The sequence below is a fragment of the Aquarana catesbeiana genome, linkage group LG06 (assembly GCF_042186555.1).
Source record: "Aquarana catesbeiana isolate 2022-GZ linkage group LG06, ASM4218655v1, whole genome shotgun sequence".
Taxonomy (NCBI): Eukaryota; Metazoa; Chordata; class Amphibia; order Anura; family Ranidae; genus Aquarana; species Aquarana catesbeiana.
The window spans coordinates 148,519,387-148,533,822 of NC_133329.1; the positions used below are offsets into that span (position 1 = coordinate 148,519,387).

General features: G+C 42.7%; 1 protein-coding gene across 2 annotated transcripts in view; it reads right to left on the reverse strand.

Annotated features, from left to right (window-relative positions):
- Nucleotides 1-14,436, reverse strand: part of POLR3E (RNA polymerase III subunit E) — a 109,250-nt gene that overhangs the window by 21,420 nt on the left and 73,394 nt on the right. For both annotated transcript variants that reach the window (XM_073591037.1, XM_073591038.1), the window contains 2 exons: nucleotides 12,766-12,830; nucleotides 4,046-4,536 (listed from right to left, as the gene is read on the reverse strand). In XM_073591037.1, coding sequence (XP_073447138.1) covers nucleotides 4,046-4,536; nucleotides 12,766-12,830 — 556 coding nt within the window. The remainder of the gene's footprint in view (nucleotides 1-4,045; nucleotides 4,537-12,765; nucleotides 12,831-14,436) is intronic.

Sequence of the window (14,436 nt, forward strand, 5' to 3'; positions counted from 1 at the left end):
GGAGATGGTCAGAGACTGCAGACATGACTCCCCATGGTCATCATAGTGAACAGAAAAGTCTCCAGCCATTCATTCACTGTAATCACAGTGGGGAAAAGCTTAAGTTCTAAAACATGACAAGCAAAATAAGTTACAGCATCTTCTATGACATGATTATTGTCCTTCTAATAGTAATAATAATGCTGGTTACCATTATATCACTGTGACCGCCCCCGCATAGAGTGCATAGAGCCGAGCCCGCCCCCTTCCAAGCACATCTGAGGTGAGCCCAGCCCGCCCCCTCCCAAGCACAGCCGAGCCCGCCCCCTCCCAAGCACATCTGAGGTGAGCCCAGCCCGCCCCCTCCCAAGCACAGCCGAGCCCGCCCCCTCCCAAGCACATCTGAGGTGAGCCCAGCCCGCCCCCTCCCAAGCACAGCTGAGCCCGCCCCCTCCCAAGCACAGCCGAGGCGAGCCCGCCCCCTTCCAAGCACAGCCGAGGTGAGCTGAGCCCGCCCCCTCCCAAACACCGCCAAGGTGAGCTAAGCTCGTCCCCTCCCAAGCACAGCCGAGGTGAGCTGAGCCCGCCCCCTCCCGAGCACAGCCGAGGTGAGCTGAGACTTCCCCCTCCCGAACACAGCCAGGCGGGGAGCGATTCCCTTCCTGACCACAGCCGAGGTGTCCCTCTGCTCAAACCCAGCCGAGACTGCCCCTACCAGTCCGAAAAGTCCCTGCCCAGTCTGCCCCATAGGCCACCGGGGACTGTTTTTGTGCAGGGGATGGGAGCCGGGACTCATGGGGCTTTTGTTCTTTTTGCGTGCCCCCCCCCCACCCGCAAAGTGCCGCCCTAGGCTAAGAAACAGCACTGAACCTTACCCCACTAAGAGTCCTCCGTTTTGTGGCACGCAAAGCAGAGTAACAAGGAATAGAAAGGGAGGGTGACCAACAATCTGTACACCAAGATATGGAATTTACAGGTAGTCAAAATTCCTCTTATAGTCATACAGTATGAATGAGAAGGGTGGGCAACAACTAGGCAAACAGAACCGTGACATAAGGCCCAACAGCAGCAAGGGTCAAAAAACATACTTCAGAGTGATGCTGCAAAAACCTTGCTGCCAAAAGCTGCATCCACAGAAGACTGGGCAACCACCTGGTTAAACTTTGAAAAAGTATGAAAGGAGGACCAGGTTGCAGCCTTACAGAGCTGGGCTACAGAGGCCAATTGCTAGAAAGCCCAAGAAATGTCCACCGATCTGGTGGAATGGGTGTGTAAAAGGACAGAAGATTTGTCCTTGGCAACATAAGATTTAGCAACAAGATTTCGTATCCATCAAGCTATGATGGATTTGGAAGCAGGGTGTCCCTTGGGAGGTCCTGTTGCTCTGAGGTAGACTCCAATGGCTCTGACTACGTCAAGGCAATGAACCGAGGCTTTTCTTGCTTTGAGTAAAATAGGAATAGCAGAGTCAGAGACCCCTCTATCTTTGAAGATCTGGGTTTTAACAGCCATGCTGTTAAAGCCAGGGACTGAGAAGCATAATGGAACAGAGGGCCCCTAGACATCAGATCTGGACGAATGGGAAGGGAGGAGAAATTGTTTGCTAAATGTCCGAGTAGAAGTCTGTGCTCTAAGATGTGGTGCTCGGCTTCCACAGGTAGCCATGCTCCCCAGCCTGAAAGACTGGCGCCTGCTTTGTTAATTCTAGTAATAAGAGAAGAAATACCTCCTGAATGTTAAATCTGGGCTAGAAATCCACCAAGTTAGGTAATTTGTTGAACAGGAGCCTGACATTTTTTATGAATTGGTTAAGTGCCTCCCCAAACAAATTTTTTTTTTAACCCCTTTCACACCAAGGCGCTTCAAAAATGCCTTTGCGTTATTACCGCGTTTTTAGGGCGTTAGCGTTAAAATGAACGCAACGCTGCAGGCGTTTTAACAGCATTTTTCAAGCGTTATTGAAGCATGTGTTATTGATGCTATTCTGCTTGCATGTTTATCCTTTTGTGATATCATGTAAAACAAGCAGTGTCTTGTTTTACTTCAAATCTTCATTTTTCTGGGATTAATTCTTTTTTTTTGGCACTTTAATTTTGTTTTTTTGGCACTTTGATGGTCTGTTTAATCATTCTGACCTTCCCACAAGTTCAGTCCTGTTGTTGTAGATGCTCTCTTTTCGGCTTGCATGTTTACCTTTTTGTGAGATCATGTGAATTTTCTACAGCTCAGGGCGGATTATAGGCGCTATTCAGGCGTTTTTACAGCGTTTTCAATGGAGAGGGGCGTTTTTGAAGCGCTTTTTTCAATGCCAAAAAGCTGCTCCAAAGATGCTGCTTGCAGGACTTTTCTCAACGCCCCGCCAGCGTAACGCCTCAGTGTGAAAAGGTCCATTGAGATGCATTGGGAGTGTTTTATAAACGTTTTATGAGCGTTTTAATAGTGTTATTTTTAGCGCTAAAACGCTGCAAAAACGCCTTGGTGTGAAAGGGGTCTTTCTGTTTACACAATTGGCTTTAGCCATACAGGCTTTTAGCCACAAGATTCTGCAGATGTGAATAGTGGAGATTGAGGATTTTGGAAATTTGCCTCATGACACGTTCTAGAGCGTCCAAACAAAAAAAGCAGAGCAGAAGGTAACTTCTGTAACTGCTTTGTTAAAGTACAACCCTGGAATCCTGGGTCACGTTGGTTGTTCGTTGTCCTTGTTCAGTTAGCTGCAGTTTGAGATACTGACATTGCAGTGAGATCTGGTTGCAGGGCTGGGCCTGCCAGAGTAATGACAGCCTTTAAGAGCAAGTTTCTATCTGCAGAATCTTTGAAAGAAGGAACATCTTCAATAGGCACAGTGAGATGTTTGCTTAAAGGGATTGTAAACCCTCATCGTTTTTCACCTTAATGCATTAGGGTGAAAACCTTCTGTAGTGCTGTAGCCCCCCAATTTTACTTACCTGAACGCTGTCATCCTCTGGCCGAGAACAAGCACACCAGCTCTAGCTGGTGTCTCATGTCCCGATTGGATAGACTGATAGCAGCGATGCCATTGGCTCCTGCTGCTGTCAATCAAATCCAAAGACATGGCGCTGGGGGGCGGGGCCGAGCCCTGCATTCTGTGTGAATGGACACAGAAGCAGGACTTGGGAGCGCGCCGCACGGGTGTCCACCTTAGGAGAGCCTTCTCCAATGTGGACACTCAATGCGGGGAGGAGTCACCAGCACCGCTGAGGGACCCCAGAAGGAGGACGACTGGGGCCCACTCTGTACAAAATGTACTGCACGGCAGAGGTAATCATGACATGTTTGGGGTTTTTTTGTTTTGTTTTTTAAACAAGGGTTTACAACCCCTTTAAGACAGATTGCAGGATAAACAAATTTTTCCACTAGATAGATTCAGCCAAGATTTTGTAATTGTGAAAAAAAATTGTGAAAACCATCTTCCATTGCTCCGTGGCCCAGTTCTTATGCTCACATTCCCATTGTAGGTGCTTTTGGCTGCCGACACAGGTCAGCATGGGTACCCTGACCAGTCTGTGGCCACACAGCAAACTGTGATACCCAATTTTACTACTTTCAACATATCAACTTCATAGACAACATGTTTACTTGCTGCCTAATATATTCCACCCACATATATGCCACTTTAATGAGATAATCAATGTAAGACACTTCACCTATCAGTGATCTTAATGTTACGGCTAATTGGTGTAAAATGGTAACAGTTCTGTCCAAAGGCAATGTCCACTTTTCACCAATTTCTATGGTAGCGAGGATATTAAAAAGAATGTATCCTTCCAATAAACGAATACCACTGTAAATTCAGCTAGGATAAAGTTAACAGAGTACAGGGGCCTGTACCATTCCTGCAATAGGGTCAATCTTCTCAATATACGAATGCTTACATAATTACATATATTGGAAACTGTATTCCCAGTGTGCAATCAGACTGAGTGTGAGCTGAACAGACATCAAAAGGCAATCTTATTACTGACTGATAAAACCCAGATAATCAACTGACAGTTAATATGGTATCAAGGAATCCATATTTTCTTTGAAAAGAGGGTATACTTACAGGCACCATGATCTGTTTACAGCCAGAGAATAAAACCGTTTCCTGAAGCATTTTGTCTGAGATGCCACTAAAAAGAGTGTGTCCAGGAGGAAGACTGGCTAAATGAAGATTAAATAAACGCTTAAGTTCACTCAAAGTCAACACATACTGCTTCTTAAATGTAGAAGCCACAAACTCGTTCAGTTCTTTTGCTATTGAATCTTTGTCTCCTTTAGAGACAGGACCATTCAGTGATTCATGCGAGTTTTCAGCCATATGGACACCATTGACCAAGCCATTGTTCAGATTATCATATGTTGAGGTGTCCATACTTTCCTCATCACTCATTGGTTCCTCTTTAATATGGACATCAGCCACAACTGCCACCTGGGAAGTCTGCTTGGTCTGCTCTCTCTTCCGCTGCATGTCCTTCTCCAACCTGGCTTGATTCTCCTTGGCCTTGACTCTTGCCATGTTCACCACCTGGTCCCCAGAGATCACTGTATATGGAGCTGTTGAAGATACAAAATACACAAAACACGTCAAAGAAATGAATGGAAAAATTAGCACTGTGACCATAATATTCCTAACCCACCATGGAACCTACAGTGTAGAAGGTGATCAAGTCCTTAACCGCTGGAGGAGCAGCCGACGCAGTTATACTGCGGCAGGTTGGCTCCCCTGGGCAAAACGCCGTAGCTGTAAGTTGGCCGCTTTAAGACCACTAGGGGGCACGCGCCGCGATGACAGAGCAATGTCGCAGTCCCGCTAAAAATCACAGATCACCGCCATTACTAGTAAAAAAAATTAAAAATTATAATAAAAATGCCATAAATATATTCCCTTTTTGTGTAGACGCTATAACTTTTGCGCAAACCAATCAATATACGCGTATTGCGAATTTTTTTACCAAAAATATGTAGAATAAATATTGGCCTAAACTAAGGAAGAAATTTGTTTAATATTTTTGGGGGGGATATTTATTATAGCAAAAATTTTAAAAATATTGCTTTTTCCCCCCAAATTGTCGCTCTTTTTTTGTTTATAGCGCAAAAAATAAAAACTGCAGGGGTGATCAAAGAAACCACCAAAAAAAGCTCTATTTGTGGGAAAAAAAAGGACGTCAATTTTGTTTGGGTACAGCGGAGCACGACCGCCGAATTGTCAGTAAAAGAGGCGCAATGCCGTATCGCAAAAAATGGCCTGGTCATTAAGAGGGCAAATCCTTCCGGGGCTGAAATGGTTAAAGCCCAAAGATAGTAGGTAAGAAGCCAGTTAGTTAATTAAAGTGAAAATGTTCATACTAAGGCCCCCATATTCCATACTCACACCCCACTTTGGGACAACCCACTCCTACCTGAATTGCAGACGGTCCCTGACTATAAATTATGGATTACTTGGGGGGTTATATTCCTCCCACAGTTAGAGCGTTTTACCAACGTTTATACTATGTCCAACACACTGGGGTAGACCAAGACACCAGGACAACCCTTATTCGTGACTATCTAGCACAGGCCGACCTCCCCAGACTACCACCCGATACCTTAGCTGCCCTGGAGAGAGAATTCACCATCTCAGAGTTACGTATTGCATTAAAGGCTATGGCTAATGGCAAGGCACCTGGGCCAGATGGTCTTACAGTTGCATACTACAGATCTTTTGCAAATATCCTATTGCCTTACCTAGCCTCCTATGCAAATGCGATCTCTTCAGGGAGGAGCCTACGTCCAGAAACCCTTCATGCGCACATTACTGTGATCCCCAAATCAGGAAAAGACCCTAGTATCTGCGGTAGTTATCGCCCCATTTCTCTATTGAATATAGATGTCAAGTTGTACGCTAAGGTCATTGCGAATAGACTCCTCCCCTTAATCCCACATAGGGTTTCTAGGGACCAGACGGAATTTATCCCAGGAAGGGAAGCACGAGATAACTCTCTCCGCACTTTATCTCTAATGGCCTATGTACGAGGTTCCTCCCAGCCCACCCTTCTATTATCAACAGACGCAGAAAAAGCATTTGACAGGGCGGACTGGGGGTACATAATGGCAACACTATCCAATCTAGGAATTGGTCCCTCCCTTCTATCCCAAATATCAGCCTTATATAACCTCCGCACGGCCCAAATACGTATAAAATGGTACCTTAAAGAGGAAGTAAACCCTGATGAATTTACTTCCTCTTTGTTTCCCTGCAAAGGTAAAGCATAATGGGCTGCTATGCATTGCATAGTAGCCCATTATGTGTCACTTACCTGACAAGGGAGCCTGCGATATCACCGCTGTCCCTTCTCCCACGAAGCGTCCAACTTCTTTCCGGGTATCACAGCGCCGGAGCCGCGATGACGTCACTCCCGCGCATGTGCCGCCACTAACGGCATGATCGCCGTTAGAGATGGCACGCTCAGTGTGTCTGCGCCGTAGACATCTGTGCCTGTCTTTTGGAAATATCTCCTAAACCATGTAGATTTAGGAGATAATCTAGGCTTACCTGTAGGTAAAAGTGGTCTGTAAGGGTTTACAACCACTTTAAGTGACCCCTTTACACTCTTTAACGGTACCAGTCAAGGCTGCCCCCTCTCGCCCATTTTATTTGCCTTATCATTGGAACCTTTCCTATCGATGGTCAGACATAATCCCTGCATTCACAGGGTTACCATAGGGAACGTAGAACACAAATATGCCGCATATGCGGATGACATTTTGTTTTATATACACCAACCTAGGATCTCTTTACCTAATGTCAGCATTCTCAAAATTTACCGCCATCTCCAACTTTAAGATTAATATGACCAAATCAGAAATTCTAAATATCTCAGTGTCAGACGAGACCACAACTCAATTGAAACAATCTTTTCCCTTTAGTGGGCAAAGAAAAAAGATGAAATACCTAGGTATATACCTCACCCCTGATCCAGCTTTTCTATTTTGTACTAACTTTGTGCCTCTCCTCAATACAATTAGGAAGGACCTGCAAAAATGGTCCCAAATGTCACACTCTTGGTTGGGGAGGATTAGTGTTGTGAAGACGAACATACTACCCATGCTGCTGTTCTTGCTACAAATTAAACCGTATGGAATACCTGCTGGTTTCTTTACGCTGATCAGATCACTGATAGGCAAATATGTATGGAACAGAAGGCAACCCAGACTGGCTAGGTCTCTTCCTGGCAGACCTAAAAGGCAAGGGGGCTTGGCCCTACCTAACCTTAAGCAATATTTTTGGGCAATAGTATTGAATAGGATTTCAGATTGGAAGTATCATAAAGACTCAAAATTATGGGTTAACCTGGAAATAGCACTCAGCGGCTCAGACCTTTCTACCCAAATATGGATCCCTAAAAAATATAGGACTCTGTCCTTGGCTTCTTCACCGCTCACGGACTCACTGTGTAAGACACACAAATGGCCATACAACTCCCCTCTTATGCCACTGACCGGCCATAAGTATTTTCCCCCTGGAAACATGGATCCTAGAACTCATGCCTGGAATTTGGGAAATCCACCTCTACTTCACTAAGTTACCCCTAAAACAGGCATCGTACCTATATCCACATTACTTTCTAGCGCTACAGCTACACCCTTGGAACACTGAAGATATCGCCAATTGGCAGCGTTTGTTCACTCTCTTCTTTCCTATCCGTAATACCTCAGATTTAACATCTATAGAAATCGGCCTTTTTGGAGGATCAACCAGTTGAGAGACCCATCTCCTATTTTTTACCATGTTTTACAGGCGTAAACTACCACAAGTAACCCTACTTTCCTAGCCAGTTGGGAGAAAGACCTTAATAACGAGATATCAGAAGTCCAGAGGTCCACTATTCTTCTAATGGCTCACACCTCCTCCACGGTTTCCAAAACAGAGGAATTGAATTATAAATTACTGACGAGATGACACTACACCCCAGAGATACTACACACAACGTTCTCTGAAACATCACCTCTATGTTGGTGAGGGTGTGGCAAACGAGCTACACAGGCACATATTTGGTGGTATTGCCCACTAATTAGCCCATACTGGTTGACTATCATGCATTGGGCGAAAGATTCAAGCTACTGAGATCCCAAATGACCCACGGGTTATATTACGCCATTGTACAGGCTCACCAGTAGGAGCATATAAAAAATATATAACACCTCACTTGCTTAACGCAGCAAAGGCACTTATTCCCCGCTATTGGAAGCAACCGACCATACCCTCCTTACGCCAATGGCTAACGGAAGTAGATCATATGTACTACATGGAAGATCTTACTTATTCCCTTAGGAATAAATCTGATTTGGTTCAGAAAATATGGTCCTGCTGGTTTGCCTTCAAATATACATCTGCATATACGGATATTATGTCTCAAAATAAGTAACTGATAGGATACATCTTGACTATATTATTTTAAAAGGGACTGGACAGAGGTGGGTAACTCCCCCCTCCCTCTCCCTTCCACACTTACCCTTGCTCCCCCCCCTCTTCTTTTCTTTTATTCTTTCTCTTCTTACTTATCATTTTGTGGATTTTGCAAGTGTTTCATGTTTAAGTGAGGATCCTTACAGAGTATAATATGGTAATTGTGCCACCTGCCAGCCAACAACTCCAGTAGTCTGACAACCGGATTAACCGGAGATGAAATTGCACACTGTAATCGACCATGTGTAAAGATGATGACACCATAGCTGGATACGACATGTATATTAGTTACCTCTCCTCAAATGTCAGCCATGTTGTATTATGTTATTTTAAGGCCCAATGGCAGATATGTATGATTCCTCTTGTATGCTCTGTATACTATATTCTTTTAATAAACACTAAACAAAAAAATATTCCTCTCACAGGTCATAGTTAATGGCAAAATTACGTTTTCTCAAGCCCTTAAAGATGGCTTTGATCTGCCCAGTCATATGTTTTTTAGCTACCGCCAACTCCGACACACCCTCAACTACCAATTCCGCGATTCTGTCCCTAGCCTTGATTCCTTATACTCAGTGGATCTGGTCAAGGGTCAGGATTCTAAGAAACAAATATTCTAATTTTATAACCACCTTTTATTACCTGTAGCTACTCCCCTCCCCCGGACTCTATGCCCTCATCAGTGTCTACTGGGCCTTCTTCCTATCTCTGAAGAGAAATATCGAAATATTTTCTTGTAGGAATCCCTGTTCCTGGCCAAAATGTAAATAGCCCAGTCCTGCAATAAGGTTTCGCCCCCACTATCCAACAATGGACCAGGGCAGTAAATGCAAATCTCCCTACAAAAAAAGTGTTATACTCAGATAGGGGTTGCCCGAACAAGTACAGTATATATGGGACAGGTGGCTGGAAGACCCCTCCCACCTGTAATGATGCAGAGTGATTCCCTTCCACAGAGCTGTGCTTGTCATGTCGAACATGCTTTACGTTCTTCTTGCTATTTCCAATGTCTGTATGCCTTCCCATATTGGAGCCCTCCTGCACTCATGCTACACCTATACGGGGATGGGTATTGCGCCCCCCCCCCCCCCCCTATTGGGGTGTATTAAGCCCTGTTGTCCATGATCTCCGGTAGATCATGGTATCTGGACCCCTTAAGTCTCACATTTTATGTATCCACATGGTCATGTCAATGTTATATCCTTTGGTATAGTGCCTATTACACTTTGTACCTGTCTGTACACTTTTTCAATATGCCCTAAAAAACTTTATTTTGATTTAAAAAAAAAAAGTGAAATGTTCATCTAGTTGTAATGGAACAAACCATAAAAATTGGATTGACATGCTTACCATTCCTAAAGAAAAAAAAACCTGCTCAGACTAGCTTCAGAGCTGCCTACAGGTCAAAGTAAAGCTGTACTTTGGCTATATAGGGCAAAATAGGCTTGCTTTAATGTCTGATACAAACACAAGTACCAACACTTTCAGATGTGAAGAAGGAAAGTGAATCACATGCTCCTCCAGCTCTAGAAGTACTGGATACTTTCCCTGTTCTGGGCACTTAAAGAAGGTCAGAGAGATGGGCAAGTGAGGAAAAGTTATGTGCTGCTGAGGAAATAGGCCATAAAGCAAACCTGTGCTTTCCTCTGCTTGGGGACAGGTTTACTTTTTTGATTACCAACGTTTTAAAGATAATAGTAAAATACAAAGTATGGGCAATAAAAGTCAAACAATCATGAGTGCCCAATAGATCAAAACACACCTAATACAGTGCCTTTTACAACAATACAGTATATAAAAAGGAGAAAAACTGAAAAATCGAAACCATAGTCTAACAGGACTTTGCTTCCACGAATGTATAAAGCACAATGAATCAATTAGCCTTATATTCTGACACAAAGTAGTGAAAAAATCAACACAAATAAAATCCAGAGGTTTTAAGCGAGAAACTTTATATTGTATTGTATTTGTAAATATTAAAAAAGTGTGAATTGGGAATGGCAAAACGTTGCTGAAGAAAATAAAACAAGCTGAAGAGAGGCTCTTGTAAAAATGAATCTAACGTCACTAGGCACTGCTCCACCCATCTAGCAGTACAGGCAGGTGGGAACAGTTGGATTACCCAAATAGGAAGCTAAAAGGGGGGACGAGGGCAGAAATCTAAAAATTTATGTTTGTAGAGAGAGACCACAAATGAAAAGCCCAATGACTGTATTCAAAGTGGCAAGAGCTCTAAGGTGAATGGCTCCTGATCACAGAAGACCAGGGAGGCAAAAGGGCTCAATGGAGTAATATTCAAACAGAAGCCAAGGTATTTGAGCGGGTGGGGCGTGCCATTGTGCCAACTGCACAAATCTGGCTGCTAGATAATATTTCCAGAATTGGTTTACTTTAAATTCTACAATTCCACACATGGCAAGCACTTAAAGGAGTCCGGGGCAGCACTGAAAGGAGGCGGTAATAGCAATGCTTTAGGTAGGATTACTTACTAAAGTAAAAAAAAAAAAAAAAAATCAAATATTCAGTTAACCCTATAAAAATCTTTCTCTCTAGCTTTCAGCTGGATAACATGGGAGGCACAAAAAATATATAAAGGCAAGCCAATAAATAGTCACAATCAAAATAGGATAAGAGGACAAGTACTGAATTGACAGAATATGTGTTAGATATGTGTCAGGACATTCTGAATCAGATATAACATTTTGGTCATACTTTAACAATCAACCACCAAAAAGCATGTTTATATGACGGGTGAATATCAGTTTGTGGAGAAAATAATATCTTCTATGACAGTCCTCACACATTCCATATGCCTTTATTACTGTAATCAGTCAATTCAAAACAGATCTTTTCAGTTATGGGTAGATACTGGACTAAATTAGGGGTCTCCAAACTTTCTAAAACAAAAGGGCCAGTTTACGGTCCTTCAGACTTTTTTGTGGGGGAGGGGGTGAGGAGGGCTGGACCGGACTGTGCCCAGTGGGAGTAGAAAACACACCATTGTTGGTATTAGGGGGGAGATCTAGTTGGTGTCAGTGGGAGGAATAGTGCCCCATTACTAGTGTCAATGGACAAACTTATGCCCTATTGTTGGTGTCAGTGGAAGGAATAGTGCCCCATTGTCCGTGTTCGTGGCAGGAATAATGCCACAAGGGCCGGATAATGTTAACCACTTGCCGACCGCCTTCTGCATATATACTGCAGCAAGGCGGCTTGGCTGCGCAAACCGACGTACCTGTACGTCGGTCCGTGCATGTGGTAGTGCGGGTGGGCGCCACCAGCGATCGCGGTACACAGAGGCAAAACAGGGATCTTCCCATGTAAACAAGGCAGATCTCCGTTCTAACAGGGAACAATACTGAGATTTGCTGTTCCTTGTGATCAGGAACAGCGATCTCTGTGTTGTCCCAATAAGCCCACCCCCCACACAGTTAGAACACACCCAGGGAACACAGTTAACCCCTTGATGGCCCCCTAGTGTTAACCCCTTTCCTGTCAGTGTCATTTATACATTTTTCAGTGCATTTTATTTGCACTGACCACTGTAATAATGTCACTGGTCCCCCAAAAAGTGTCACTTGGGGTCAGATTTGTCCACCGCAATGTCGCAGTGTCAATAAAAATTGCACATCGCCACCATTACCAGTAAAAAGATTAAAAATAAATGTCCATAAATCTATCCCCTTTTGTAGATGCTATAACTTTTGCGCAAACCAATCAATATACGTATTTGCAAATTTTTTATTTTTTTTTTTAACAAAAATATGTAGAATACATAGTGGCCTAAAATGATGAATAAATTTGTTTTTTTTATATATATTTTTTTGGACATGTACAAGTTAAAAAAAATTCCAAAATTGTCGCTCTTATTTTTTTTATAGCGCAAAAAATAAAAAACTGCAGAGGTGATCAAATACCACCAAAAAAAGCTCTATTTGTGGGAAAAAAGGACAGCACTTTTGTTTGGGTAAAGCGTCGCACAACCGCGCAAATGTCAGTTAAAGCGACGCAATGCAGTATCACAAAAAAATGGCCTGGTCATTAAGGGGGTAAAACCTTCCAGGGCTGAAGTGGTTAAAGCCCCCGGGGCTGCAGTTTGGAGACCACTGGACTAAATCATCCACTGGCTCATTGTTTCAGGATCTGTTGCCTTTTGACAGCCCCCTCCCTCTTTTCACTTCCAGTAATGTAAAAAAATGAAAAATTAAACATATGGAGAACATGACCAAAGCAGGTGGGCTGAATGGAGAACTCAATCCACTAAAATTACCCAAAACTGAAGGATTAATTTTGGCTGCTCTGATTCTTAAATGTCTGAATCACTTTTCTAAATTTACCTGAAGATGCATCGGTCTTTTTAGGCATCATACCTTCCTTTGACAAGTTGAAAACCTTCTCAAGCCTATAAGGGAAATTTTGAACAATAAATAAAGAACATGCAAGTAATATCCTAGCGGGTTTGTAATGACTAAACCTTAATGAAAATGTTACAACAGATAATGTACACTATGCTACAGAATATGTAAGTTCAGCATGGTCTGTTTATCACTAGCAATGGTGTTTCTTGCAGAATAACATCTTTTAAAAACACAAGACGGCAAATTAAAAAAAAAACAATAAAATGCTTTTCATTGACCAGGTACTTAGTGTGGCAAATCTGTTTAAGGTAAGATTTGAGTAAAATTCCTTTTTAATCTGATAAACACTGCACGCCAAGGAATTTAGTCAACAGATCCAAGTTCATTGCTCATTCATGATTTTAAGGAAAAAAACTGCTTGTTATAGTTAGAAAGAAAACAATATTATAAAAACAAAATACCTTATTAAATTTAAAGCCACCTTTGATATGAGATGGGTTTCTTATATGTTGTCTTTGAAATACTCAGAAGCAGAGTTCAAGTTTTACAAAAATATGTAGGGTCAGCAAGAACATGCAATCATGTATACTTCCACTCTGCCAAACACATTAAAGTTCAAATCCAGATTATATACAGTGGGCAAAGTATTGAACACGTCACCATTTTTCTAAGTAAATATATTTCTATTGGTGCCATTGACATGAAATGTTCACCACATGTCAGTAACAACCCATGCAATCCATACATACAAAGAAACCAAAACAAATAAGTTCAGAAATTAAGTTATGTGTAACAAAATGGAATGACACAGGGAAAAAGTATTGAACACATGAAGAAAGGGAGGGGCAAAAAGGCATGGAAAGCCAAGACACCAGCTGAAATCAGTAATTAGAAAGCAATCCTGCCCCTTGTCAGGGAAAATAAATATCAGCTGGTTTAATCTCAACTGATGGCATATAAAAAGGTATCACACATGAAACATCTCATGATGGGTAAAAGCAAAGAGCTCTCTCAAGACCTTATTGTTGCAAAACATACTGAGGACAGAAGGATTTCTAAACTTCTGATTGATAGTGAGCACTGCTGGGGCCATAATCGGGAAGTGAAAAGATTTCTGACAGAGGAGTGAAAAGAATTATTAGAATTATTGTTCAAGAGCCAAAAACCACTTGTGGAGAGCTTCAGAAAGACCTGGAATTAGCAGGTACAATTGTTTCAAAGAAAAGTAATGCACTCAACCTCCATGGCCCGTATGCACTCTCCCCACGCAAGACTCTATTGCTGAAGAAAAAGCATGTTGAAACTCATCTAGTTTGCTGCACATTTAGACAAGCTATGAAATACTGGGAGAATATAGTCTGGTCAGATGAGACCAAAATTGAACTCTTTGGATGCAATAATACACACCACGTTTGGAGGTCAAGTGGCACTGCACATCACCCCAAAAACACCCCCTTACCAACAGTGAAGTTTGGAAGTGGGATCATGGTGTGGGGCTGTTTTTCAGCATATGGTACTGGCAAACTTCATAACATTGAAGGAAGGATGAATGAAGAAATGTACAAAGACATTTTTGATAAAAATCTGCTGCCATCTACCAGGATGATGAAGATGAAACGAGGGTGGACATTTCGGCAAGACAATGATCCC